Source organism: Sphaerodactylus townsendi, linkage group LG15, assembly GCF_021028975.2.
Source record: "Sphaerodactylus townsendi isolate TG3544 linkage group LG15, MPM_Stown_v2.3, whole genome shotgun sequence".
In the NCBI taxonomy this organism is placed as follows: domain Eukaryota; kingdom Metazoa; phylum Chordata; class Lepidosauria; order Squamata; family Sphaerodactylidae; genus Sphaerodactylus; species Sphaerodactylus townsendi.
In genome coordinates, this window is record NC_059439.1 from 34,240,946 (window position 1) to 34,266,737 (window position 25,792).

General features: G+C 56.0%; 2 protein-coding genes across 2 annotated transcripts; both read right to left on the reverse strand.

Annotated features, from left to right (window-relative positions):
• Positions 1–1,492: 1,492 nt before the first annotated feature.
• Positions 1,493–16,187, reverse strand: LOC125444375. The gene is made up of 5 exons (XM_048516785.1): positions 16,112–16,187; positions 9,373–9,666; positions 6,785–7,090; positions 4,414–4,508; positions 1,493–2,105 (listed from the first exon to the last, which is right to left on the reverse strand). The coding sequence occupies exons 1-5, from the start codon at positions 16,185–16,187 to the stop codon at positions 2,028–2,030; spliced, it is 849 nt and encodes a 282-aa protein (XP_048372742.1). The 3' UTR covers positions 1,493–2,027.
• Positions 16,188–18,281: 2,094 nt separating this feature from the next.
• Positions 18,282–24,670, reverse strand: LOC125444376 (vomeronasal type-2 receptor 26-like). The gene is made up of 5 exons (XM_048516786.1): positions 24,593–24,670; positions 23,125–24,012; positions 21,184–21,411; positions 20,557–20,683; positions 18,282–19,183 (listed from the first exon to the last, which is right to left on the reverse strand). Exons 1-5 carry the CDS (start codon positions 24,668–24,670, stop codon positions 18,282–18,284), a joined length of 2,223 nt encoding a protein of 740 aa, XP_048372743.1.
• Between the last annotated feature and the right edge of the window lie 1,122 nt (positions 24,671–25,792).

Sequence of the window (25,792 nt, forward strand, 5' to 3'; positions counted from 1 at the left end):
TGAGGGGGGATAAGATTGAAGTCTATAAAATTATGCATGGGGTAGAAAATGTTGACAGAGAGAAATTTTTCTCTCTTTCTCACAATACTAGAACCAGGGGGCATCCATTGAAAATGCTGGGGGGAAGAATTAGGACTAATAACAGGAAACACTTCTTCACGCAACATGATTGGTGTTTGGAATATGCTGCCACAGGAGGTGGTGATGGCCCCTAACCTGGATAGCTTTAAAAAGGGCTTGGACAGATTTACGGAGGAGAAGTCGATTTATAGCTACCCATCTTGATCCCCCTTGATCTGAGATTGCAAATGCCTTAACAGTCCAGGTGATCGGGAGCAGCAGCAGCAGCAGGCCCTTGCTTTCCCATCCTGCATGTGAGCTCCCAAAGGCACCTGGTGGGCCACTACGAGTAGCAGAGCGCTGGACTAGATGGACTCTGGTCTGATCCAGCTGGCTTGTTCTTATGTTCTTATGTTCAAATACCCACCTGTGCCCGTTCCCTTGTGTTCCCAGTGTAACTGCTAGATGCGGAATCAAACCATCAAACAGTGTTAGATCAATGTCCTACTGTTTCCATTATAAAAGCCTATTTGATAGTGACTTTTATCCTTCCCCTCCTGGTTTTTGTGTTAGTGTACGGGGGTTGGATACAGCCACTGAGTCATTCTTACAGAAGGATCCGCAAAGGTAGCTCAGCTGAGTCAGTCAGTTTGGAGCAACCGAGGACAGGGCTGAGAAGAGACCGTGGCCTGCGTCACAAAGCAATTCTTCCATCATTAGGACGGGCGAGGAGTGGAGACCCTGCTGAGGCTGTCTCATTTTCCAGACATTGTCAGTAGGTTCAGAAGGCTTCATTTTATCAAAGTGGGCTTTTGTGCACTGGAAAAGCAAACAACTCAGAAAATTGCTGAACATGAATAGAATAGAAGAAGAAGAAGAAGAAGAAGAAGAAGAAGAAGAAGAAGAAGAAGAAGAAGAGGAGGAGGAGGAGGAGGAGGAGGAGGAGGAGGAGGAGGAGGAAGAGGAGGGAGGGAGGGAGGAGTTTGGGATTTGATATCCCCCCTTTCTCTCCTGCAGGAGACTCAAAGGGGCTCTCACAATCTCCTGTTCCTTCCCCCCTCACAACAAACACCCTGTGAGGTGGGTGGGGCTGAGAGAGCTCCGAGAAGCTGTGACTAGCCCAAGGTCACCCAGCTGGCATGTGTGGGAGTGCACAGGCTAATCTGAATTCCCCAGATAAGCCTCCACTGCTCAGGTGGCAGAGCTGGGAATCAAACCCGATTCCTCCGGATTAGATACACGAGCTCTTAACCTCCTACGCCACTGCTGCTGATCGGTCTTGCGCTCCCACCCCCTGAGAAGACTGATACACCGGAAAATATATCCGCTCGCATGGATATACACTGCCTAATTAAAAATCATTAAAGAAACTTTAATGGCCAATTGATGTAATTTCAATTCAAATTTATTTAAAATTACAGTCAGAGACCAGCACATACAAAGCCGACTGGTGGATATTACAAGTGTTATTAAAACCAATACAAGGTAAAATCGTTCCTTGTTAACCTAAAATTCACGATTACATTTCTATTTCTATGCTACAATTGCAAGTAAAACCAGTAAAGCTAAAATACCATTTAAACAATCCATAATATCCTTAAAATTCAGGCCTAGTCATAATTTTTTTCTCTTTATTTTTACAGTACCCTGAAGCAAATTTGGCTACTGTTATTTCTTTGTCTGTTCCATTAACCAAAATTGAGATGACGGTTAGCCAACTGATGTATTAGTTCCCTCTAAGAAAAATCCATGATACAGAAAGTTTGTAGCCATGAACCAGCATCCTCAGACAAGTCTGAAGTGAGTATTTCATGCTCTAGGCGACGAGGACCCTTTTTTTTGTATTTCATTTTCAGCAAGACTTTGTGTCTATATGTGTGTAAAGCGTTGTCGAGTCCCAGTCGACTTCTGTTGACTCAGGAGAAAGTTAATGTGCAAGCTGGATTTGATAAATGAATGGAGGGATCTCACTTTGGCTGGATAGGAGTATATTGAGAATGTGAACGGACAGGAAATAGTTGATGACAATCATTCCTTTGGGAGACCTGAAAAAGATTAAAAGCAAGTGATTGAAGACCTCTGTCGATCCTATTACAGGAATGAAATCTTATGCAATATCCTGACTTCTACATTCTCTGGGGTTGCCACTGCCTCCAGGTAATTCTCCAGGAATTGCAAATAAGCTCAATTCTACACTGATCAGTACCCCTGGAGAAAATGGCAACTCCAGAGGATGGACTCTGTGGAATTACACCTCTGCTGAGCGATTTATCCTCCCCAAACTCTCCAGGTAATGCCCCACCCCAAATTTCCAGGAATTCACCAAACCAGAGTTAGCCGCCCTGCAGGCAACCCACAGTTTGCTATGGCAATCCCGATGAATCAGCCCTTTTCAGAAAAACGACATCATGTCAAGCAGAGCCGGGGTTGTCTGAAGGAATACAGTGTACAGTTGAAACCAAAGTTAATTTGGCGATGAAGAACAGTTGGGGAGGGGGCAAACAGAGGTAGGCTGGGACTCAGGGTGGCTGGAAGCCACGCTGCCAATAGTGCACACCAGTGGTGGGATCCAAAAATTTTAGTAACATGGTGGTGGGATTCAAACTGTGGCGTAGCACCAATGGGGCTGGGCGGGGCACGACAGGGGCATGGCCAGGCATTCCGGGGGTGGGGCATTCCAGGGTGGGGCTGTGGCAAGGATGCAGCTGCTGTGCCGGTCCTTGGGTCCTTAGGCGGGAAACAAATGCACGCAGGCGCAGGCTGCCACGCACGCCGGTGCACCTCCTGCTAGACGGCTTCAAGTTCTGTGCGCTACTGCTGAGAGGTGTGAGGGGGCGTAACTAAGGCAAAAACCACGGGGCAAAATCACCAATTGGGGTAACCCCCCCCTCGGCAATGTAATATCACACAAATAATTGAAGTAACCCACTGAACCCAGAGAACCTGCTGGATCCCACCCCTGGTGCACACTTTAGATCTCACCTGCAGTAGGGTGAGGGTAGGTAAGGTTGCAGATTTGGGGAGGTGGACCCACTGGGGACAGAAGAGCGGGAGGTAGACAGTTCTGCTGCAGGGAGGGGCTGCCGCATAGCAGGAGAGCGCTTGTTTTGCCTGCAGAGGTTCCTAAATTCAATCTCTGCCCCCTTCAGGTGGTACAGTTTCAGGTGGTCAGTGCTGGAGAATGAAACCTCAGGGGAGCAGTTGCTGTTCAGAGAAGGGACTGATGTATAGGATGTGACTCAGGTCGATTCCGCACTTGCATTTATCGACCTAAGTTCGAGCTGCGTTCGGCCTAAGTGCTCCGCACAACCACTGGGATCGACGTGGTTTTGTACCAGCTTCGCTCCGTGTAACGGTCAAATTTCCGACTCCAGTTGGGAACTACTACTTTTTCAGGGAACCACGCTCGAACTCAGCTCGATTCCAGTAAAGTGCGGAATCTCTGGTGCCAGGAGTCCCCCATTCAGCCAATCACAGCTGAGTGTTTCGGGCATGCTACAGCCTAGGCCAATCAAAAAACGCCACCTTCGTCCCTCCATTCCTGTGGCAGTTTTTTTAATAACGTGTGTGGGGATAGACGGAACATGGCCGTAGAACAGTAGCCAATCGGAACGGAGCGGCGAAGAGGTACAGGATGGTTCTGCCCTCCGAGCTGGGATCAAGCTGGTTGCAGTGGGGAACAACAATGGCTTCGACCTAGGTCAGTACCCTTCTCAGGGAACTGGGTTGAACCTATTTTACTCATGTGCGGAATCGCCCTCAGTGTCAAACAGTGTCAAATAGTGTCTTAGTCTTCATTCAGCACCCCATTTGAGCCAATCCCTGTTTCTGAGACGATCTCCTGTACAAACCCCGTTGGAAGAAACCACAACTTTCCTAATAATTTCAATTCACCTAGCCCCACTTTCAATAGTATGCACGTGTGTTTGGCCTTCCACCACCTGCACGGAAATGTTTTGGGCCAGCCCTGTGTGCTAATGTCCTCCTGCTTTGGTGTGGGGTGAGGTGAACTCTCAAACCTGAGTCATGGGGCTTCTATAGAAAACCCCAGAGAGAAGACCTGAGAGCCAGCGTGGGGTAGCGGTTAAGAGCAGGTGGATTTTAATTTGGAGAACCAGGTTTGATTCCCCACTCCTCCACCTGAGTGGCAGAGGCTTATCTGGTGAGCCAGATGTATTTCTGCACTCCCGCATTCCTGCTGGGTGACCTTGGGCTAGTCACAGTTCTCTCAGGATTACCTCACAAGGTGTCTGTTGTGGGGAGAGGAAGGGAAAGGAGTTTGTAAGCCACCTCGAGTCTCCTCACAGGAGAGAAAGGTGGGATATAAATCCACTCTTCTTCTTCTTCACTTACTTTTGGTAGGAAATAGTAGTGGGTGATTAAGAAGATGAGACCATTGATGGTGAAGAAAGCCCCACCAGTGGCCATTATCCGTATCCAACTGATGCCTAGTGAGGTGGCGAGAAGAGAGTTGCTGGTTATATGAGGTAAAGAAAAGCCGCCACATTTGTAACGTCTTCTGCTGAATGGGCCCAGGTGCCTTGACTCACCACGTCAGACTTGCAGACTCTAGTTCAATTCCCCCAGAGGCTATTAGTCATGGTTACGGAATCGCTTTCAGTGATTTACTGTCCTTATCTCACACCTATCTTTAGAAAATCTTGTGAGATAATTAGCTGGAAGCATCACGGGTTTCCTCCCCTCTCTCTCAGGCCCGCCAAATTCTGTAGAAAGAACGGCTTCATTCTTAAAGCGCAGAACTCCCTGCCTCCTAATGCAGTTCTGGCGGCTCATTTATCTTTAAACAAGTATTGAATCGGTTCTGGTGGGTTTTCTGGACTGTGTGGCCATGGTCTGGTGGAGATCCACCAGACCATGGCCACACAGCCTGGAAAACCCACCAGAACCAGTTGAATCTGACCGTGAAAGCCTTCGACAAGTATTGAATCAATTAAAAGTAAAGTTAACATAAGAACATAAGAACAAGCCAGCTAGATCAGACCAGAGTCCATCTAGTCCAGCTCTTTGCTACTCGCAGTGGCCCACCAGGTGCCTTTGGGAGCTCACATGCAGGATGTGAAAGCAATGGCCTTCTGCTGCTGCTGCTGCTGCTCCCGAGCACCTGGACTGTTAAGGCATTTGCAATCTCAGATCAAAGAGGATCAAGATTGGTAGCCATAAATCAACTTCTCCTCCATAAATCTATCCAAGCCCCTTTTAAAGCTATCCAGGTTAGTGGCCATCACTACTTCCTGTGGCAGCATAAGAAGTGTTTCCTTTTATTAGTCCTAATTCTTCCCCCCAGCATTTTCAATGTATGCCCCCTGGTTCTAGTATTGTGAGTTTCCCCTTCAGTTGTGTCTGACCCTGGGGTACCACTGCAGTGATTTTATTGGCAAGCCGTTTTTGTGGCGTAGTTTGCCATTGCTTTCCCCAGCTATTCTTTACCCCGTAGATATGAGCTAGGTACTCATTTACCGATCAAGAAATGGATGGATGGCTGAGTTGATCATGAGCCAGCTGCCAGGATATCTGACCCACAGGGGGCTCAAACTCCTGACCGTGTGAGTGGCAGTGCAAGCACTTAACCACTACGCCACATGGCTCCTTGAATCAATTGAATCAATTAGTAGAGGACAAATGTTATGAATGTTCATTGGTCATGATGGCTAAAGGCAGTTCCGGGGCCCATTCCGCACATGCAGAATAATGCACTTCCAATCCACTGTCGCAATTGTTTGCAAGTGACTTTTGCTATTCCACAAAACTGCAGAATGGATTGAGAGTGCATTATTTGGCATGTGCGGAAGGGGCCTGGGTTTCACAGGGGCTGTGTCATTCACATGGTTTGGTCACACCCCCACTGTCCAAGCAGGGCTAGAGAAAGCTTGCTCTTCCCAGAACTACAGGGGGCCGCCCTTTCCCTTCCCCTCCACTTTTTATAGCCCTGCATCCGAACAGGTCGCTGTGTTTTGGAACAGCTAGCAGGGAGAAACACCTGTTGCCCCTCCGTTGGGCAACAGAATGTGGGATTAGATCAGTGATAGCGAACCTTTTCGAGACCGAGTGCCCAAATTGCAACCCATAACCCACTTATTTATCGCAAAGTGCCAACACGGCAATTTAACCTGAATACTGAGGTTTCAGTTTAGGAAAAAACGGTTGGCTCTGAGGCGCACGTTACTTGGGAGTAAGCTTGGTGGTAGTCGGTGACTTTGCTTTGAAGCAACCATGCAACTCTTCCAACGGGTGAATCATGACCCTAGGAGGGTTTACTCAGAAGCAAGCCCCATTGCCAGCAACTGAGCTTACTCCCAGGTAAAGGATCATGCTTTAGTTCTTCGCGTGAAAATCAGTGGGGTTTAACAGCGCTTGACAGGGTTACCTACACTGCTTCCCCAAAACTAGGTCTTAAATTTAATGCGAATAATCGAGCCCAGAGGCCCAGGGCAACCTAGATGTGTGGGCGGGGGGGGGGGGCGACTCTGTTTGCGCGTGCCGACATAGAGGGCTCTGAGTGCCACCTCTGGCACCCGTGCCATAGGTTCGCCAGCACTGGATTAGATGGACCTTTGAATTCATCTAGCAGGGCTATGCTTATGTGCTCATATCCACCACTAAATGGAAGCAAGACTTGGAGCACAGAGGAGCAGGAAGTTGGGAAGGCAGGGCAGAAGGAAGAAAAATACTCTCAGGAAGTGGTCAGGGGTGACCCATAACTTACCTGCTGGCTCAATGAAGACAGGGTCACTCTTCTTAGAGCGGACATTTCGCCCAGAACGAAACTGGATATAGGCACACATGAAATTCCCTGTATCTTTTGGCGCTGTGATGTTCAGGTTGTACATGTCAGTTGTGTTAGTATCTTTTGGGGACTTCCAAGCCTGGATGGTCTGCCTGTCTCCAAAGTACTGGAATTCCGTGATGTTGGTCTCTCCAGGTGGAGCGGAACACACCAGAGTTACATGGTCTCCCCACGTATACCGCGGGAGTGCTTGATTCAGAGAGAGGGATGGTTTTTGGGGTGCTTCTGCAAGAGAGAAAGGACTGGGTTTTTTTTCCCTTGTAACGCAAAATTATTTTTTGGCTCCAAGGAGCAGCAGTGGCGTAGGAGGTTAAGAGCTTGTGTATCTAATCTGGAGGAACCGGGTTTGATTCCCAGCTCTGCCGCCTGAGCTGTGGAGGCTTATCTGGGGAATTCAGATTAGCCTGTACACTCCCACACACGCCAGCTGGGTGACCTTGGGCTAGTCACACCGGGCTTCCTCAGAGCTCTCCTCAGCCCCACCCACCTCACAGGGTGTTTGTTGGTGAGGGGGAAGGGCAAGGAGATTGCAAGTCTCCTCTGCCTGAAGCCCCAGCAGGAGGAGAAAAGGGGGATATAAATCCAAACCTTTCTCTTCTTCTTCTTCTTCTTCTTCTCTTCTTCTTCTTCTTCTTCTTCTTCTTCTTCTTCTTCTTCTTCTTCTTCTTCTTCTTCTTCTTCTTCTTCTTCTTCTTCTTCTTCTTCTTCTTCTTCTTCTTCTTCTTCTTCTTTAAATGTGGACCTAGTGAGCATGACCGAGACCTGGACAAGGAAAGGCAAAACCGTCGCCTTAAGAATGGAATGAACTCGTGTCTGGTTTGTGACACAATGTCCTTTCTAGTGGTTGCTTCCTGCTCCGTATGCCTGCAGAACTCTTTCAAAAAGATTCACCCTTTCTGCCTTGAAGTAGCTGATTTGTAGCCCAAGTGTACCAACCAGCTGCGAGAGAATTTGAAAGCTTCAAAGGCAGGCCAGAGCGGCGGGACGACATGAACCGGTCTTTGCTGCCACCCTGTGGCTCATGTATACTCTCACCAAGCTACACCCCTCTCCTTTTCTGCAATTTCACCACCAGCGGCTTGCTAATAACGAAAACAGAAGTTGCAACAAGTAATTTTGGGTCTGAGGGGCCAGGAATCTCCCCCAACATCAAAGTGCTGAGAGGGAAACTTTTACTTTCTCTGTGGAAGGCTGGCAGCGCTACGAGACAGAGAAAATACCTAACCTCACTCTGCTCCTCTTCAGCAAATTGTTTTTTTAGCATGAATGGGAAGAAAGGGCAGGACTAGGGGCTGATCCAAGACAGACCCAGCGTGGTTCAGTGGTTAAGAGCAGGTGGATTCTAACCTGGAGAGTCAGCTTTGATTCCTCACTTCTCCACCCGAGTGGCAGAGGCTTATCTGGTGAACCAGATGTGTTTCTGCACTCCCACATTCCTGCTGGGTGACCTTGGGCTAGTCACAGTTCTCTCAGAACTCTCTCAGCTCCCCCCCCTGACCTCACAGGGTGTTTGTTGTGAAGGGGGAAGGGAAAGGAGATTGTAAGCCCCTTTGAGTCTCCTGACATGAGAGAAAGGTGGGGTATAAATCCAAACTCTTCCTCTTCTCCTCTCAAAAAAGCCTTTATGAGGATTTTTTTCAACCCCTTAGTTTGGCACAAATTTGGCCAGGAGGAGGAGGAGGAGGAGGAGGAGGAGGAGGAGGAGGAGGAGGAGGAGAAGAAGAAGAACAGGAGGAGGAGGAGGAGTTTGGATTTATATCCCCCCCTTTCTCTCCTGCAGGAGACTCAAAGGGGCTTACAATCTCCTTGCCCTTCCCCCCTCACAACAAACACCCTGTGAAGTGGGTGGGGCTGAGAGAGCTCCGAGAAGCTGGGACTAGCCCAAGGTCACCCAGCTGGCATGTGTGGGAGTGTACAGGCTAATCTGAATGCAGGAGTTTGTAAGGAGACTCACCAGCAGCTATGCTGCAAATTTGGTGCCTCATGAGGCAGGTCTACCGGAGTTTTGTCCCCTTCTTGGTCACCCACCAGCTTCTACAGCAACAGCAGTAGATTTTGGGTTGCAGGGGGTCATATTTGGAATCCTAGGGCACACTTTTAATACAATCAGGAATACCCAAGGTAGACTAGCAAAGGGGTTTGGGATAACTAGGTTGCTTGGATTTACCCTTGGCAAACATCCTGGATTAATGCATTGTCGAAGGCTTTCACAGCCGGATTCAACTGGTTCTGGTGGGTTTTCCGGGCTGTGTGGCCGTGGTCTGGTGGACCACGGTTTGATTTTCCCATTCTGCCACTTAGCTGTGGAGGCTTATCTGGGGAATTCAGATTAACCTATGCACTCCCACACACGCCAGCTGGGTGACCTTGGGCTAGTCACAGCTCTTCGGAGCTCTCTCAGCCCCACCTACCTCACAGCGTATTTGTTGTGAGCGGGGAAGGGAAAGGAGTTCGTAAGCCCCTTCTGAATCATTCCACTCTTCTCCACCAGTGTAGGGGGCACCCACCTGTCACTTCCAAGGTGATCTCTTCGCTTCGCTGAGATCGGACCTCTTCGCTAGCATTCCACTTCCAGTATTCACAGCTGAAAGTTTCATTTTTCTCCTTTTGAACAGAGACGTACAGCGAGCTGCTCCAAAAGCCAATCACATTTACCTGGGACATCACAGACCCACTCTTGTCAAAGAATCTGTATCCGTTCACCTGCTCTTTTATCTTAGCAGTACAACTCAGCTGTACCTTTTCACCTTCATAATACTGGTGATGTTTGGGAGACACAGAAATTTCAGGGGGAGATAGTTCTTCCAGAAAAGAAACAGAGAGGAATATGGGTTAAGGGCAAGGTATAGGAGGAACACATGGTGGCAATTCTAGGAAGCTATGCTAACATTTCTCCATGGTATATCATGTAGAGCTATGGTGTCCCCACCCCCCCCCCCCCCCACCCCCCCCCCCCCCCACCCCCCCCCCCCCCCACCCCCCCCCCCCCCCACCCCCCCCCCCCCCCACCCCCCCCCCCCCCCACCCCCCCCCCCCCCCACCCCCCCCCCCCCCCACCCCCCCCCCCCCCCACCCCCCCCCCCCCCCACCCCCCCCCCCCCCCACCCCCCCCCCCCCCCACCCCCCCCCCCCCCCACCCCCCCCCCCCCCCACCCCCCCCCCCCCCCACCCCCCCCCCCCCCCACCCCCCCCCCCCCCCACCCCCCCCCCCCCCCACCCCCCCCCCCCCCCACCCCCCCCCCCCCCCACCCCCCCCCCCCCCCACCCCCCCCCCCCCCCACCCCCCCCCCCCCCCACCCCCCCCCCCCCCCACCCCCCCCCCCCCCCACCCCCCCCCCCCCCCACCCCCCCCCCCCCCCACCCCCCCCCCCCCCCACCCCCCCCCCCCCCCACCCCCCCCCCCCCCCACCCCCCCCCCCCCCCACCCCCCCCCCCCCCCACCCCCCCCCCCCCCCACCCCCCCCCCCCCCCACCCCCCCCCCCCCCCACCCCCCCCCCCCCCCACCCCCCCCCCCCCCCACCCCCCCCCCCCCCCACCCCCCCCCCCCCCCACCCCCCCCCCCCCCCACCCCCCCCCCCCCCCACCCCCCCCCCCCCCCACCCCCCCCCCCCCCCACCCCCCCCCCCCCCCACCCCCCCCCCCCCCCACCCCCCCCCCCCCCCACCCCCCCCCCCCCCCACCCCCCCCCCCCCCCACCCCCCCCCCCCCCCACCCCCCCCCCCCCCCACCCCCCCCCCCCCCCACCCCCCCCCCCCCCCACCCCCCCCCCCCCCCACCCCCCCCCCCCCCCACCCCCCCCCCCCCCCACCCCCCCCCCCCCCCACCCCCCCCCCCCCCCACCCCCCCCCCCCCCCACCCCCCCCCCCCCCCACCCCCCCCCCCCCCCACCCCCCCCCCCCCCCACCCCCCCCCCCCCCCACCCCCCCCCCCCCCCACCCCCCCCCCCCCCCACCCCCCCCCCCCCCCACCCCCCCCCCCCCCCACCCCCCCCCCCCCCCACCCCCCCCCCCCCCCACCCCCCCCCCCCCCCACCCCCCCCCCCCCCCACCCCCCCCCCCCCCCACCCCCCCCCCCCCCCACCCCCCCCCCCCCCCACCCCCCCCCCCCCCCACCCCCCCCCCCCCCCACCCCCCCCCCCCCCCACCCCCCCCCCCCCCCACCCCCCCCCCCCCCCACCCCCCCCCCCCCCCACCCCCCCCCCCCCCCACCCCCCCCCCCCCCCACCCCCCCCCCCCCCCACCCCCCCCCCCCCCCACCCCCCCCCCCCCCCACCCCCCCCCCCCCCCACCCCCCCCCCCCCCCACCCCCCCCCCCCCCCACCCCCCCCCCCCCCCACCCCCCCCCCCCCCCACCCCCCCCCCCCCCCACCCCCCCCCCCCCCCACCCCCCCCCCCCCCCACCCCCCCCCCCCCCCACCCCCCCCCCCCCCCACCCCCCCCCCCCCCCACCCCCCCCCCCCCCCACCCCCCCCCCCCCCCACCCCCCCCCCCCCCCACCCCCCCCCCCCCCCACCCCCCCCCCCCCCCACCCCCCCCCCCCCCCACCCCCCCCCCCCCCCACCCCCCCCCCCCCCCACCCCCCCCCCCCCCCACCCCCCCCCCCCCCCACCCCCCCCCCCCCCCACCCCCCCCCCCCCCCACCCCCCCCCCCCCCCACCCCCCCCCCCCCCCACCCCCCCCCCCCCCCACCCCCCCCCCCCCCCACCCCCCCCCCCCCCCACCCCCCCCCCCCCCCACCCCCCCCCCCCCCCACCCCCCCCCCCCCCCACCCCCCCCCCCCCCCACCCCCCCCCCCCCCCACCCCCCCCCCCCCCCACCCCCCCCCCCCCCCACCCCCCCCCCCCCCCACCCCCCCCCCCCCCCACCCCCCCCCCCCCCCACCCCCCCCCCCCCCCACCCCCCCCCCCCCCCACCCCCCCCCCCCCCCACCCCCCCCCCCCCCCACCCCCCCCCCCCCCCACCCCCCCCCCCCCCCACCCCCCCCCCCCCCCACCCCCCCCCCCCCCCACCCCCCCCCCCCCCCACCCCCCCCCCCCCCCACCCCCCCCCCCCCCCACCCCCCCCCCCCCCCACCCCCCCCCCCCCCCACCCCCCCCCCCCCCCACCCCCCCCCCCCCCCACCCCCCCCCCCCCCCACCCCCCCCCCCCCCCACCCCCCCCCCCCCCCACCCCCCCCCCCCCCCACCCCCCCCCCCCCCCACCCCCCCCCCCCCCCACCCCCCCCCCCCCCCACCCCCCCCCCCCCCCACCCCCCCCCCCCCCCACCCCCCCCCCCCCCCACCCCCCCCCCCCCCCACCCCCCCCCCCCCCCACCCCCCCCCCCCCCCACCCCCCCCCCCCCCCACCCCCCCCCCCCCCCACCCCCCCCCCCCCCCACCCCCCCCCCCCCCCACCCCCCCCCCCCCCCACCCCCCCCCCCCCCCACCCCCCCCCCCCCCCACCCCCCCCCCCCCCCACCCCCCCCCCCCCCCACCCCCCCCCCCCCCCACCCCCCCCCCCCCCCACCCCCCCCCCCCCCCACCCCCCCCCCCCCCCACCCCCCCCCCCCCCCACCCCCCCCCCCCCCCACCCCCCCCCCCCCCCACCCCCCCCCCCCCCCACCCCCCCCCCCCCCCACCCCCCCCCCCCCCCACCCCCCCCCCCCCCCACCCCCCCCCCCCCCCACCCCCCCCCCCCCCCACCCCCCCCCCCCCCCACCCCCCCCCCCCCCCACCCCCCCCCCCCCCCACCCCCCCCCCCCCCCACCCCCCCCCCCCCCCACCCCCCCCCCCCCCCACCCCCCCCCCCCCCCACCCCCCCCCCCCCCCACCCCCCCCCCCCCCCACCCCCCCCCCCCCCCACCCCCCCCCCCCCCCACCCCCCCCCCCCCCCACCCCCCCCCCCCCCCACCCCCCCCCCCCCCCACCCCCCCCCCCCCCCACCCCCCCCCCCCCCCACCCCCCCCCCCCCCCACCCCCCCCCCCCCCCACCCCCCCCCCCCCCCACCCCCCCCCCCCCCCACCCCCCCCCCCCCCCACCCCCCCCCCCCCCCACCCCCCCCCCCCCCCACCCCCCCCCCCCCCCACCCCCCCCCCCCCCCACCCCCCCCCCCCCCCACCCCCCCCCCCCCCCACCCCCCCCCCCCCCCACCCCCCCCCCCCCCCACCCCCCCCCCCCCCCACCCCCCCCCCCCCCCACCCCCCCCCCCCCCCACCCCCCCCCCCCCCCACCCCCCCCCCCCCCCACCCCCCCCCCCCCCCACCCCCCCCCCCCCCCACCCCCCCCCCCCCCCACCCCCCCCCCCCCCCACCCCCCCCCCCCCCCACCCCCCCCCCCCCCCACCCCCCCCCCCCCCCACCCCCCCCCCCCCCCACCCCCCCCCCCCCCCACCCCCCCCCCCCCCCACCCCCCCCCCCCCCCACCCCCCCCCCCCCCCACCCCCCCCCCCCCCCACCCCCCCCCCCCCCCACCCCCCCCCCCCCCCACCCCCCCCCCCCCCCACCCCCCCCCCCCCCCACCCCCCCCCCCCCCCACCCCCCCCCCCCCCCACCCCCCCCCCCCCCCACCCCCCCCCCCCCCCACCCCCCCCCCCCCCCACCCCCCCCCCCCCCCACCCCCCCCCCCCCCCACCCCCCCCCCCCCCCACCCCCCCCCCCCCCCACCCCCCCCCCCCCCCACCCCCCCCCCCCCCCACCCCCCCCCCCCCCCACCCCCCCCCCCCCCCACCCCCCCCCCCCCCCACCCCCCCCCCCCCCCACCCCCCCCCCCCCCCACCCCCCCCCCCCCCCACCCCCCCCCCCCCCCACCCCCCCCCCCCCCCACCCCCCCCCCCCCCCACCCCCCCCCCCCCCCACCCCCCCCCCCCCCCACCCCCCCCCCCCCCCACCCCCCCCCCCCCCCACCCCCCCCCCCCCCCACCCCCCCCCCCCCCCACCCCCCCCCCCCCCCACCCCCCCCCCCCCCCACCCCCCCCCCCCCCCACCCCCCCCCCCCCCCACCCCCCCCCCCCCCCACCCCCCCCCCCCCCCACCCCCCCCCCCCCCCACCCCCCCCCCCCCCCACCCCCCCCCCCCCCCACCCCCCCCCCCCCCCACCCCCCCCCCCCCCCACCCCCCCCCCCCCCCACCCCCCCCCCCCCCCACCCCCCCCCCCCCCCACCCCCCCCCCCCCCCACCCCCCCCCCCCCCCACCCCCCCCCCCCCCCACCCCCCCCCCCCCCCACCCCCCCCCCCCCCCACCCCCCCCCCCCCCCACCCCCCCCCCCCCCCACCCCCCCCCCCCCCCACCCCCCCCCCCCCCCACCCCCCCCCCCCCCCACCCCCCCCCCCCCCCACCCCCCCCCCCCCCCACCCCCCCCCCCCCCCACCCCCCCCCCCCCCCACCCCCCCCCCCCCCCACCCCCCCCCCCCCCCACCCCCCCCCCCCCCCACCCCCCCCCCCCCCCACCCCCCCCCCCCCCCACCCCCCCCCCCCCCCACCCCCCCCCCCCCCCACCCCCCCCCCCCCCCACCCCCCCCCCCCCCCACCCCCCCCCCCCCCCACCCCCCCCCCCCCCCACCCCCCCCCCCCCCCACCCCCCCCCCCCCCCACCCCCCCCCCCCCCCACCCCCCCCCCCCCCCACCCCCCCCCCCCCCCACCCCCCCCCCCCCCCACCCCCCCCCCCCCCCACCCCCCCCCCCCCCCACCCCCCCCCCCCCCCACCCCCCCCCCCCCCCACCCCCCCCCCCCCCCACCCCCCCCCCCCCCCACCCCCCCCCCCCCCCACCCCCCCCCCCCCCCACCCCCCCCCCCCCCCACCCCCCCCCCCCCCCACCCCCCCCCCCCCCCACCCCCCCCCCCCCCCACCCCCCCCCCCCCCCACCCCCCCCCCCCCCCACCCCCCCCCCCCCCCACCCCCCCCCCCCCCCACCCCCCCCCCCCCCCACCCCCCCCCCCCCCCACCATATTATTATTTATTGGGTTTATAGACCGCCCTCCCCCGGAGGGCTCAGGGTGAGCAGCATATAAATAGAGCACAATATCAGGTTCAAATCCAGTAAGTGTCAATTAATACAGTCTCTAATAAAAATAAACCCTACCCCATTAAAATGCAGCATTATTAAAATTAACATTAACACAAGATGGCACCTGCTATCAATTCCCTCAAAAACCCCAAGAGGGGGAGGGGCGGTAGGATCCACTTGATGTTATAAGAGAAAAGGAGAGGGCCCCCCCATCAACGGCTAGTCTCCCCAAAGGCCCAAAATGATGATGGTGATGAATTAGATTTAGGAACCGCCCATCCCCGAAGGGCTCTGAGCGGTGTACAGCAGAACACAAATTACAATAATAAATAATAAATTAAAACTCATAACTTAAAACTCTATAAAAACAGAGCAGCATTCCATTTTCAGTACAAAATGATACAAAATGGTACAAAATGGTGGCGCCCGGTCCCAAGGCCGGGAGGGGACAGGCAGTGCTGAGGAAATGTTAGATTAGAAGATGGGTTTGCATTTTTCTGCTGTTTTCCCATGAATGTCTCAACTCTGATTTGACACTTCCCTTCTGTGAATGCAACCTGTCCTGTCTTGCGTGGAACTCCTGTGAAATGACATTATTATGGACATTATTTTGCTCATAACTTCAATGAACATTCAGAGCTGGAAAATAATTTCTCAGGTTGGGAGGAGACTTGAAACATAGGAGCCAAGTACCAAGAGTTGGAGAACATCATATTCCAATCCAACCAATTTAATGCATACATAGTCAACACTGTGCGTGGATCTGAGGGAAACCATCCGTAAAATTCACCCCTGATGGCATCTTCCTCCTGCAGAATTAAGTAACATCTATAGGTTATAATTTGTGAATGGCAAGTCCCTGTGCATTCAGAGGAGGATTGGATGCAGTGGCGTATCTGCCAATGGACAAGGGAGGACCCTTGCCCATGGGCGCAATGATTTCAGCCACGTGGGGGGTGCCAAAATGTCTCAGCCCCACCCACTCTGGACGGTGGCCTACTGGCCCCGCCTCCAGTCTCAGCAAGCCACCAGAGCAGGAGGATGGGGAGTTCCGCCTCCCTCTGACCCAGCATGTCTTGCCCATTGGGGGGCGCCAAACTCAGGTTTTGTCCTGGGCTCCAGTTTGCCCAGATACGCCTCTGATTGGATGCTTAACTTACAGATAAATTTCCTGCTGGGCTAACCACCCAGCAGCTCTGTTCAAGTTTCAGGTGCTGCTTGGCCCACACCCTTCATCAGCCGTGACAGTTTGAGTTGGCTCACCCACTGTTTCCTCCTGCACCACCTCCAGTTGGGAGGATGATGTAATGGATGAGCTAATTCCCACTGGTGGATCCATTGAGAGGATAGGCCCCAACCAGGACTGAATTTTTCTTGCAAGTGACTCCTCCCCAGTTTTTCCACCTAGACTTCCTACCTGAGCTGAAGGGAATTATAGTTGGCATAGGAGCCCCACTGGGCAGAGTGATCTGCTACAGCACTGCCATTTAAGCTCTGCCCATGACCTGAATTCGATTCAGTCTCAAGGTTGATTCAGCCTTCCAACTTTCCGAGGTTGGTAAAATGAGTACCAGCTTGCTGAGGGTAAAGTGTAGATGACTGGGGAAGGCAGTGAGAAACCACCCTATAAATATAGTCTGCCAAGTAAATGTTGTGATGTGATGTCACCCCTTGGGTCAGTAATGATGCAATGCTTGTACATTAACAAACAAAATTAATCACATAAATTAAACCATTTCTTTATTAGGAACTGTCTATGAGTTTTGGTATATTGGAGTAACAATGTCCAATCACATTTGTTTAGAATGTTTAAGAAAAATGTATTAATTGCATAATTGTGGTCATCTTTTTATTGGTCACATTTGTATCAGTGAAAGATATCCATCTGTCTAAAAACAAACCAGTGAATTGCTGAAGAACTTTTTTTATTTGTTATACACTTAAACTGTTTCACTCTAAACACACCTCAGAATTTGGCATTTCAATGGGACATTTTTTAATTTGAATAGCCAAAGTCCAATCTATGCAAAAAAAAAACCCCACCCAAGTGACTCGTGACAAGTGACATGGTCCTCAGAGGAAACAAAATTGACTATAAACTGAGCTACCAGTACTTTAATTGGTTGTTGTTGGTTTTCCCGGTGAGATAGTCCTCACCATGACATGACTCTGAAAATGCCAGCCATAGATGTGGGTGAAACATTTGGAGCAAAAACTACCAGCTTGTGGTCATGCAGCCCAGAAAACCCATAACAGCCTGTGGGGCCAGAGCCTCGTTTCTGGTCCTACACAGCAGAGTTAGTTTTAAGAAAAACTTAAAGTTAAAATAAAAGCAAGACATCTGACATTATAAACAAACAGACAATTTTTACTTTGGCAGAATTTAGATCAGGATTACAGAATGTGAACTCTCCTTCAGAGGGAGAGAGCTCTCAATTGAGAGGCACGGCATTTAGAACGTTACAGAATACAGATAAGTTACCGAAGGTGACCTTCCCCCGAGGGAAAGGCACGCCCCAATACAATGTTTAGAATGTTACAGGAGATTGCCCTCTCCTGGGTGGCTCTCGACGGAGGCACGCCCAGTATAGGAAAACTTGAGTTTTTGTAGATGCAAAGACGTCACATAGTCCTCCCCTTTTGTTCCACGTATTATAATCCATACCCCTTAAGAATCTCATTGGACAGAATCTGTCTCCTGGTTTACATGAAGACAGCCCCTTACGTATTACATTCCATTCTGTAATTCAAACTGCACGCTGTGAGCTTATGGCCATCCCTGCCCATATGCAAAGGACAGCTAGCTGTCTTTCTTGTTTTCAAGAAAAACCTGTTCTGCTAAGTTGCTCCCAGAGAGAGCCGATGTCCTCAGGCAATGCCTCTGGGCTATGCAGCATTCTTTAAGATCATAAAACTTCTCTTCTCCCACAGTTTGAAATGATTCTAACAATTCCCCAGTTTGAAATGTTAAAACATAATTCTAATACAATGATTCTAACACAATAGAATTATAGTGAAATACAAATACATGTGAATATGAATCATTCTCTCTGTGTTCATTTAACTATATAGAAAAACTCTTATTCCTATTTTAACTAATCACACTGATTTAGCTAGTTCTACCACAACTATAAAATGCACATTTCTGCTGTCACGTAGTAACCTGTAGTTCCAAGATCCCAAAGATGTTATCTGTAGCCTGCCTGCATAGTGGTAACATTCCTTTGACCTACTGCAAAATGCAGGCTTCTGACCTGTTGGAGACAAGCAAACCTGCTGTCTCTTTACACAGAAACCATTTTGATTCTTTGCAATCCTTGGTTCATTTGAATTAATCCTCCTTGATTAAATACACAAATTTATACACATTCTGATCTGTCCCCACAAGCCAGTCGATTTTGACTATGAAAGTCTTTGACAGTGTATCAATACTTCAATATTTTCTCCTCATGAGCTGTTCTTTTTTGTTCAGATGAGGCCTCAACACAATGATGAAGCATTTGGGAGAAAAGATGCAACCCAGTAGTCCAGCCCCAGAAGCCAAGATGGAGAAGATCTCCACGGCCACCATCTCTTTTCCTCTTGTGCTCAGGTAAGTTGGAATGAAGGACAGCCAAACGCTGCAAAAAACCAACATGCTGAAGCTGATGAACTTGGCCTCATTAAAACTGTCAGGTAATTTCCTAGCTAGGAAAGCCACAGCAAAGCTAATGGTGGCCAGGAAACCCAGATAGCCCAGGACGCAGTAAAACATGCTCACTGACCCTTCATTGCATTTCACTGTGATTTCTCTGCTCACCAAATGCATGTCCAGATCAGGAAATGGAGGGGAAATTGCCAGCCAAACAGCACAGATACCCGCTTGAACAAGAGAGAGGGAAGTGACAACAGGAAATGCAAACCTTTTCCCCCTCCACTTTCGGAAATTAGTTCCTGGCTTGGAGGCCATGAAAGCCACCACCACTGTGACAGTTTTGGCCAAGACAGAAGATACCGCCACTGAGAAGATAATACCAAAAGCTGTTTGTCGGAGAAGGCAGGTCAAACTGTTAGGCCGTCCAATGAAGAGTAAGGGACAGAGGAAGCAAAGAAGGAGAGAGAGAAGGAGAACATAGGTGAGGCTCCGGTTGTTGGCTTTGACAATGGGAGTGTCCCGGTGCTTGATGAAGATTCCGAACACTAGAGCTGCGATCAGAGAAAAGGAAAGAGCCAAGAGAGATAAAACAATGCCCAAAGGTTCTTCAAAGGACAGGAAATTTGTGGTCTTGGGAAGACATTGATCTTGGTCATTATTTGGATAGCGATCTTCTGGGCAACTGACACAGTCATCCATGTCTGAAAAACAAACATATGCTTATATGTACGCTGGTAATTCTATTTAGCAATCCACTACTTTTCAAGCCTGAGTGTCAGCAGAGTGACAAACCTAAGAGCAGCAGTGGTTTAGTGGTTAAGAGCAGGTGCACTCTAATCTGGAGGAACCGGGTTTGATTCCCTGCTCTGCTGCTTGAGCTGTGGAGGCCTATCTAGGGAATTCAGATTAGCCTGTGCTCTCCCACACACGCCAGCTGGGTGACCTTGGGCTAGTCACAGTTCTTCGGAGCTCTCTCAGCCCCACCTACCTTACAGGGTGTTTGTTGTGTGGTGGGGGGAAGGGAAAGGAGATTGTCAGCCCCTTTGAGTCTCCTTACAGGAGAGAAAGGGGGGAATATAAATCCAAACCTCCTTCTTCTTCTAATCTAGCTTGAGGGTTTATAGCAAGCAATGCCTGAAATCAGGGTGGGTTTTTAAAGATGGTCTTAATCCTTATGCACATATCCCCAGGGAACAAGCCTTGTAATCACCGTATCACCTTCTTATCATATATCTCTAACATATCTTGTTACTTCACAAAAGACCTTAGTAACAAGCAATACATGCTGAAATGCATAATAATGGAACACCTCCTTCAATCACATTTTTTATATTGATTTCACAGGCCATATCTCATCATTGTGCCAGCTGCACTGGCTCCCAGTAGAGTTCCGAATCATCTTCAAGGTGCTGGTGATGACCTTTAAGGTCTTACATGGCCTGGGGCCCTCGTATCTTCGAGACTGCATCACCCCATACGTCCCTGTACGGCCTCTTAGTTCAGTGGAGGCCAATTTACTGGTGGTCCCTAGCCCCTCGATGATACAGCTGGCCTCCACGCAGGCCAGGGCCTTTACGGCTTTGGCCCCGGGCTGGTGGAACACTCTCCCACCAGCTGTCTGGGCCCTGCGGGACCTTACTGAATTCCGCAGGGCCTGTAAGATGGAGTTGTTCCGCCGGGCCTTTGGAGGGACCAGCCGTTGATGGTGCCCCCCCCCCGGTCCTTTACATCTGGGCCTCTTGCCATCTTGGGACTTGCTGCTCCTCCCTCTTGAGAGAGGATTTTTTTTTAAAAAATGGGGTTGCTGGACGCCACTTTTATTCATAATAATTAGTTATGTTTAACCTTTATTTTTATTGCTGCTTTTAAAGGTTTTAGCTGTTTTATTTATGCGACTGTCTGTTGTACACCGCCCAGAGCCCTTCGGGGATGGGGCGGTATAAAAGTTGAAAGAATAAATAAATAAATAAATCATCAGAAAGCATCTAAGCTCCATCTGAACCCCGCACCATTAGTCATAAATGGGTGGCTGGATGTTAGATTCAGCTTGTATCTTGAGCTGCGCCTCTCTTACCGTTCTCATCTGAGATCATCTCTTCCGGACAGGGAACACAATTGTAGCAACAAAATTTTGCATCCTCCTTTTTTTTCTTGTTGTAACCTGGCGGGCAGGGGTCGTTGCACACAGAGGTGGGAGGCACCTGTCCTTGAGTCAAAGAAGAATTTAACACTGAGAATATGCGCCCGGGATTTACCTGCCCTACCATTTGTAGTTTGGGAGATGTGGGGAGGGAGAAAGCATGGCCAGCTGCTACATGATGTCCTGGGGGGGAGTTAGGAAGGGTGGCCAGTGCTCGTGCAGCCTGCTACATCAGGGTATAAAAGCAGGCCTGTGCATGGTCTTGACCTTCTCCTTCCGTAGATGATGACTTGCCCACCCTTCCTCCCTGCTGTCACAGCAGTATTTGTTTATTAGAAAGAGAAGAAGAGTGATGAAAAAGGACTCCTCTTCCCTCTTGCACCCGTGATAATGTTAGTAGGAGCCAAGACCTTAGTGATGCTTCCCAAACATAGCCCGCCCTTCCTATGACTGCAGGATGCATTGCATGAATAAAAATCTTTTATTCATTTTGCCTAATTTGATCACCTGACCATTGCTGTGAATTACCTTCCTACAATGGGCGGATGTACGGATCCCCACCTGTGTCAAATTTTTGTGCCACTCAATTTTGCTGTCCTCCAGGATCAGCTCTCGGCCTGGAGGAGCCCGAGGATCCAGTCTTCCCACCTGGACTTTAAAATAGGAGTTATTTGGGAAGGTGACCAAGTTTCTGACATGAAATCCACCTTCTATTTCTCGGTGATCATTAAAGGCAATTTCATCTCCTGAGGTGGTGTTGAATGAGATCCTCTGGAGAAATGAGTGGAGCTAGAGGGAAGAGAGAAAGAAATGCTAAGCGTTGGGGTCTCATTTTGTTGCTGAGATTTTTTTTCAAACAAGTTGCCAAGTTCCTTTACTTTAGGCGGAAACTTGCAACTGAAAAGTCGTGGGAATGGAGAACAGCCCACTTTACCAACAGATGCAAGCAGAGAGTGGCAAATTAGGATGAGTGTAACTTTGGCCCTTTCCCCACTTACCGTTTGCGGCGCACCACTCTCAGCGCGAGTCCTTTCTGGCTCGGGGTTGTGTTCCCCATTGCCGTTTTTTCAGCAGCAGAAATGGTGCTGTTTTTTCAGCAGCAGAAATGACACGCGCTGGGGGAGAGTGGCAGAGTCGGGGCGGTTGCGTTGTCGCTACCTGGACTCGTGGGGAGCGCCGCTGGACCCCGCGCTATTTGGGGAGAGTAGAGCGCAGCAAACGGTAAGTGGGGAAAGGGCCTTTCTCAGCTAGTTTTGTAGTTGAAAGAATGATTCATGGGAGAATAGGTGTGTGAAGAGGTTGCTGGGGGTACAGCATCAGGCAAATTCACACTAGCCTGACAAGGCCTTTGACCTCCGGATAGGAAACCAAAAGGCTTTGAATAAATTACCCAAAAGGAAACTAGTAGCCAAACAGTGGGTAGAACAAAGAATTGGCTTACAGCAGGGGTCCCCAAACTTTTTAAACAGGGGGCCAGTTCACTGTCCCTCAGACTGTTGGAGGGCCGGACTAAAAAAAAACTATGAACAAATTCCTATGCACAAATGATTGTAAAATGTTTGATTTCACCTTTTAGCCTTTCTGTTATGGTCTATTTTTAGAACAGTGACCAAAGTATGTCAAGTACAGGGTGGGCTCCAAATATTGTTGGGGAGGCTGTGGAATACCTTCCCCTGTAAAAAAAAGCAGAACTTTCCCAATGAAGCATTCCATCTAACCCAGGATCAGGTATCTTCCTGGGTTCTTCCTCCCTAGCAGCCAGCGAGCGATTAGCCAACCTGGCTGATGCCAATGGGAGTGAGCCGGAACAGAAAGCCTGAGAGCAACACATGGAGTAGCCGAGAGGGAAGGGCGGAGCAGGAGTTGCCACGTGTAAGGTTTCCAACTCTGGGTCAGAAAATTCATGGAGATTTGGGGGTGCCATCATGTAATTGCAATCAACAGCCGTTGGGGCCGGTTCCTCCTCTCCCTGGAGGCCCCACTGCACATGAATGGAGCCATCGCTGCCATGCCTGGCGGGCCGGATAAATGCCTTCAGGGGGCCGCATTTGGCCCCCGGGCCGTAGTTTGGGGACCCCTGGCTTACAGCATGGCCAGGAAATGTTTACCTGAAAACCCAGGAGAGGGAACAAAGGATATACTAAGCCAAGCCGGGCAGGAGGGAGCATCACCCGAACCCAAGTCTGAAACGAAGCCTGCCAGGAAGCGTGCCAGTTAGCTAAGAAATATCCGTATCAGAATGTTTTCTCATTTTCTGGGTTTTTTAAAATAAAGACAGGCGTGGTCACCCCCTCCCCCAATTCCTGGTCTTGTGACAAGGCAGTTACAAGGTTTCATGGCACTGATTTCTGCAAGGAATCAAAATGAGTCTGAGAAGATGGGGCAGAGGTAGGCTCCACCACTTTGCAGACATTTTGTCGAGCAAAGGCATGTGGGCTATTGCATGCCAAACCACCCATTGGTATCTAGGCCATTATTTTTTTCTCAGAGGGGACGAATTACCTGCCAAGGTTCTATGTTCACACATTCCAGTCTGTGTTCTTCCTCCCGTGCTCTACGGTTGGTGTGAGATGAACATAGGGCCTGCAGTGCATGTGTCACCGCATAGACAGCAGTGTAGATGCTATAGCTGTGGCTGGTCATGCTCATTTCAAAGAAAGGACCAGGAAGACTTTCCAACTTTTCTTCCCTGGTACATCTTTTGTTGCCCTCTGGTGGCTCCGAAGAGGTTGGAACTAGTGAGCAGTCAAACGCTTGCTCCCAGAAATCTTTGAAAAAACCATTTCCTTTTGGCCAAGTACGTCCTACAGACTGAAGAAAATTTTGGAAACCAGGAGGCTCATTTGAGTGGGGTGAAAAAGACATCGAACCGTGAAACATTTGGATGTCCCAGTCTTTCTGAAAGAGATTGAACATGAAATCGATCTGGGCCGTTGTAATCCACACCTTTCCTGCAGAGACCTTTCCCTTATAGCTGAGGTCTGTCATAGGAATCACCAGTGTGGTTACCCATATAATGGTCGCCAGCCACGTAATGACGGCAGTCTCTCCATACACAACAAATGCGTTCACTTTGCTCTCCATCACAATGGGAATGTGACTCATCATGTCCTCAAGAACATCAGCTATGCGGTTTAAGCGCATATTTTTGGGCACTATTTCTCTGAAGGCCAAACAGACTCCTTTCTGGGAAAGCATGGCCTCCAGAGTTTGGAAGAAATATTCTCCGGCGTCATCGTCCATAGTCATGAGCCCAACCCATTTCCACCTGAAATGCAGAAGCAACTGGACGATTCCTGCATACTGAAGGGCTTCGTTGGGGACCATGCAGTAAAATGCAGGGGGAAAGGCATTGGAGCTCGCTCCCGTTTCAAATGAGCCATAAGAAAACTTGAAGAAGAAAACAAAGGAAGTTAGTGTTTTAGTGAATAATGGGAATCAGACCTTCCAAAAGCTTGTGTAAGGATTAGAAAAACAGCTAGATTTGAGTCTAGTAGCACCTTAGATGCCAACTTAGAAATGTTGGGTTATAAACTACAACATTGAATGGAGGTACAAGATAGAATGGAGATCTCAGTTTCTTTGTATCCCGGTTAGAAGGTGGGAGGTGTGTTATAATGAAAGAAGCTAAGCTGCAAAGATACAATGCAAGGATCAAGGGGAATTTCTCCATTACACCCGTCCAGAAATCTTACCTGTGGAATCTTGTAAAGCTTCAAGATGTCCTCCATGCAGGAGGAGATTTGAAAATCAGCTAGATTTGAGTCTAGTAGCACCTTAGACACCAACTAGAAATGTTGGGTTATAAACTACAACATTGAATGGAGGTACAAGATCGAATGGAGATCTCAGTTTCTTTGTATCCCAGTTAGAAGGTGGGAGGTGTGTTATAATGAAAGAAGCTAAGCTGCAAAGATACAATGCAAGGATCAAGGGGAATTTCTCCATTACACCCGTCCAGAAATCTTACCTGTGGAATCTTGTAACGCTTCAAGATGTCCTCCATGCAGGAGGAGATGTGAAAATCGAGTCCTCCAATGACCCCCATGAGCTTTTTCTGGAAGCAGCATTTGTAGTTGGGGACGAACCTGTAAGATGTGAAAAGCAGGCCCAGGGTATTGCGATAGGTCGTCCTCGCATCACTGTAGCTGTCATAGATGTGGAAGCCCAGAGTGATGTTGGGCAAGATCCTGGGATTCTCGTTGATCTCCTTGATTGCGAACACCAAAGACAGGAGTTGCTGGTGGAACTTGGTCACCAGGCTGCAAACACAATTAGATGTTCTTTCGTGGGAAAAAAAAAACCATGCAGTGCGCCCAACAATTTTATTACCAAGTCATTCTGTTCTCAGAAAGCTTCGTGGTATTACTTTACACTTAATTACAATTGCCTGAATTATTTTTGTAACAACATTTAGTCCCTAGAACTGAAGAATGGATAGAGGAAAAGTGTCAGAGATTTATCAACTGAGTGCGTTGACTGATTGCGGCCCAGCAATTAAGGGCGGGAGGAAAGAACGGGGAGGCGTAGATCCAGTAGCACCGAGTAACCGAACGAACACCTCAGTTGCAGAGAAATGACCATAATTTTATTGAAACAGAGAAGCGCCTTGGCCTTTATGCCATGTTTGGTAGCCCTCTGGTCATCTTGCTTGCTGCTGTATGAAACCACATGGTAAACTAGAACCCTTGGGAGATGGAGCTGACTGCCAGAAAACTATTTCAGGTATTCTGGTATCTACACAAAGGGGGGGGGGAACCATACAGGGTGGGGATGCACTGAGGAGGGAAATTAAAGAATATTGTTGTTTGCCTTTGTTGTGCCAATAGAAAGCATGGTTTGATCCAGCCGCATCGGATGGCGGCTGAAGTGGCTACAGTCCAGATGGGAGCCATGTGAGAACAGGCAGACAACTGGTGGGACATGAACCATATAAAAACTGAATACACACTTTCCCCTAAAAGATGGGTAAAAGGTAGTCCGGTGAATAAGCACCAGGTCATGGAGTGATATCACATCACAACATTTTCTAGACAGAAGAAGAAGAGTTTGGATTTATACCCCCTTTCTCTCAAGGTGGCTTGCAAGCTCCTTTTCCTTCCTTTCCCCACAACAGACACCTTGTGAGGTAGGTGGGGCTGAGAGAGTTCCAAAAAACCTGTGACTAACC

Coding starts and splice junctions, on each gene's coding strand:
- LOC125444375 (XM_048516785.1), bottom strand. CDS start 16,187: ATGGATCCACCAGTGGGAATTAGCTCATCCATTACATCATCCTCCCAA. Junction 7,091..9,372: donor GATCACCTTGGAAGTGACAG/GTGGGTGCCCCC, acceptor TCTCTCTTGCAG/AAGCACCCCAAAAACCATCC. Junction 4,509..6,784: donor TGTCTTCATTGAGCCAGCAG/GTAAGTTATGGG, acceptor CCACCTCACTAG/GCATCAGTTGGATACGGATA.
- LOC125444376 (XM_048516786.1), bottom strand. CDS start 24,670: ATGGGGGTCATTGGAGGACTCGATTTTCACATCTCCTCCTGCATGGAG. Junction 24,013..24,592: donor AGCGTTACAAGATTCCACAG/GTAAGATTTCTG, acceptor TTCTTCTTCAAG/TTTTCTTATGGCTCATTTGA. Junction 21,412..23,124: donor TGAACATAGAACCTTGGCAG/GTAATTCGTCCC, acceptor TCTTCCCTCTAG/CTCCACTCATTTCTCCAGAG.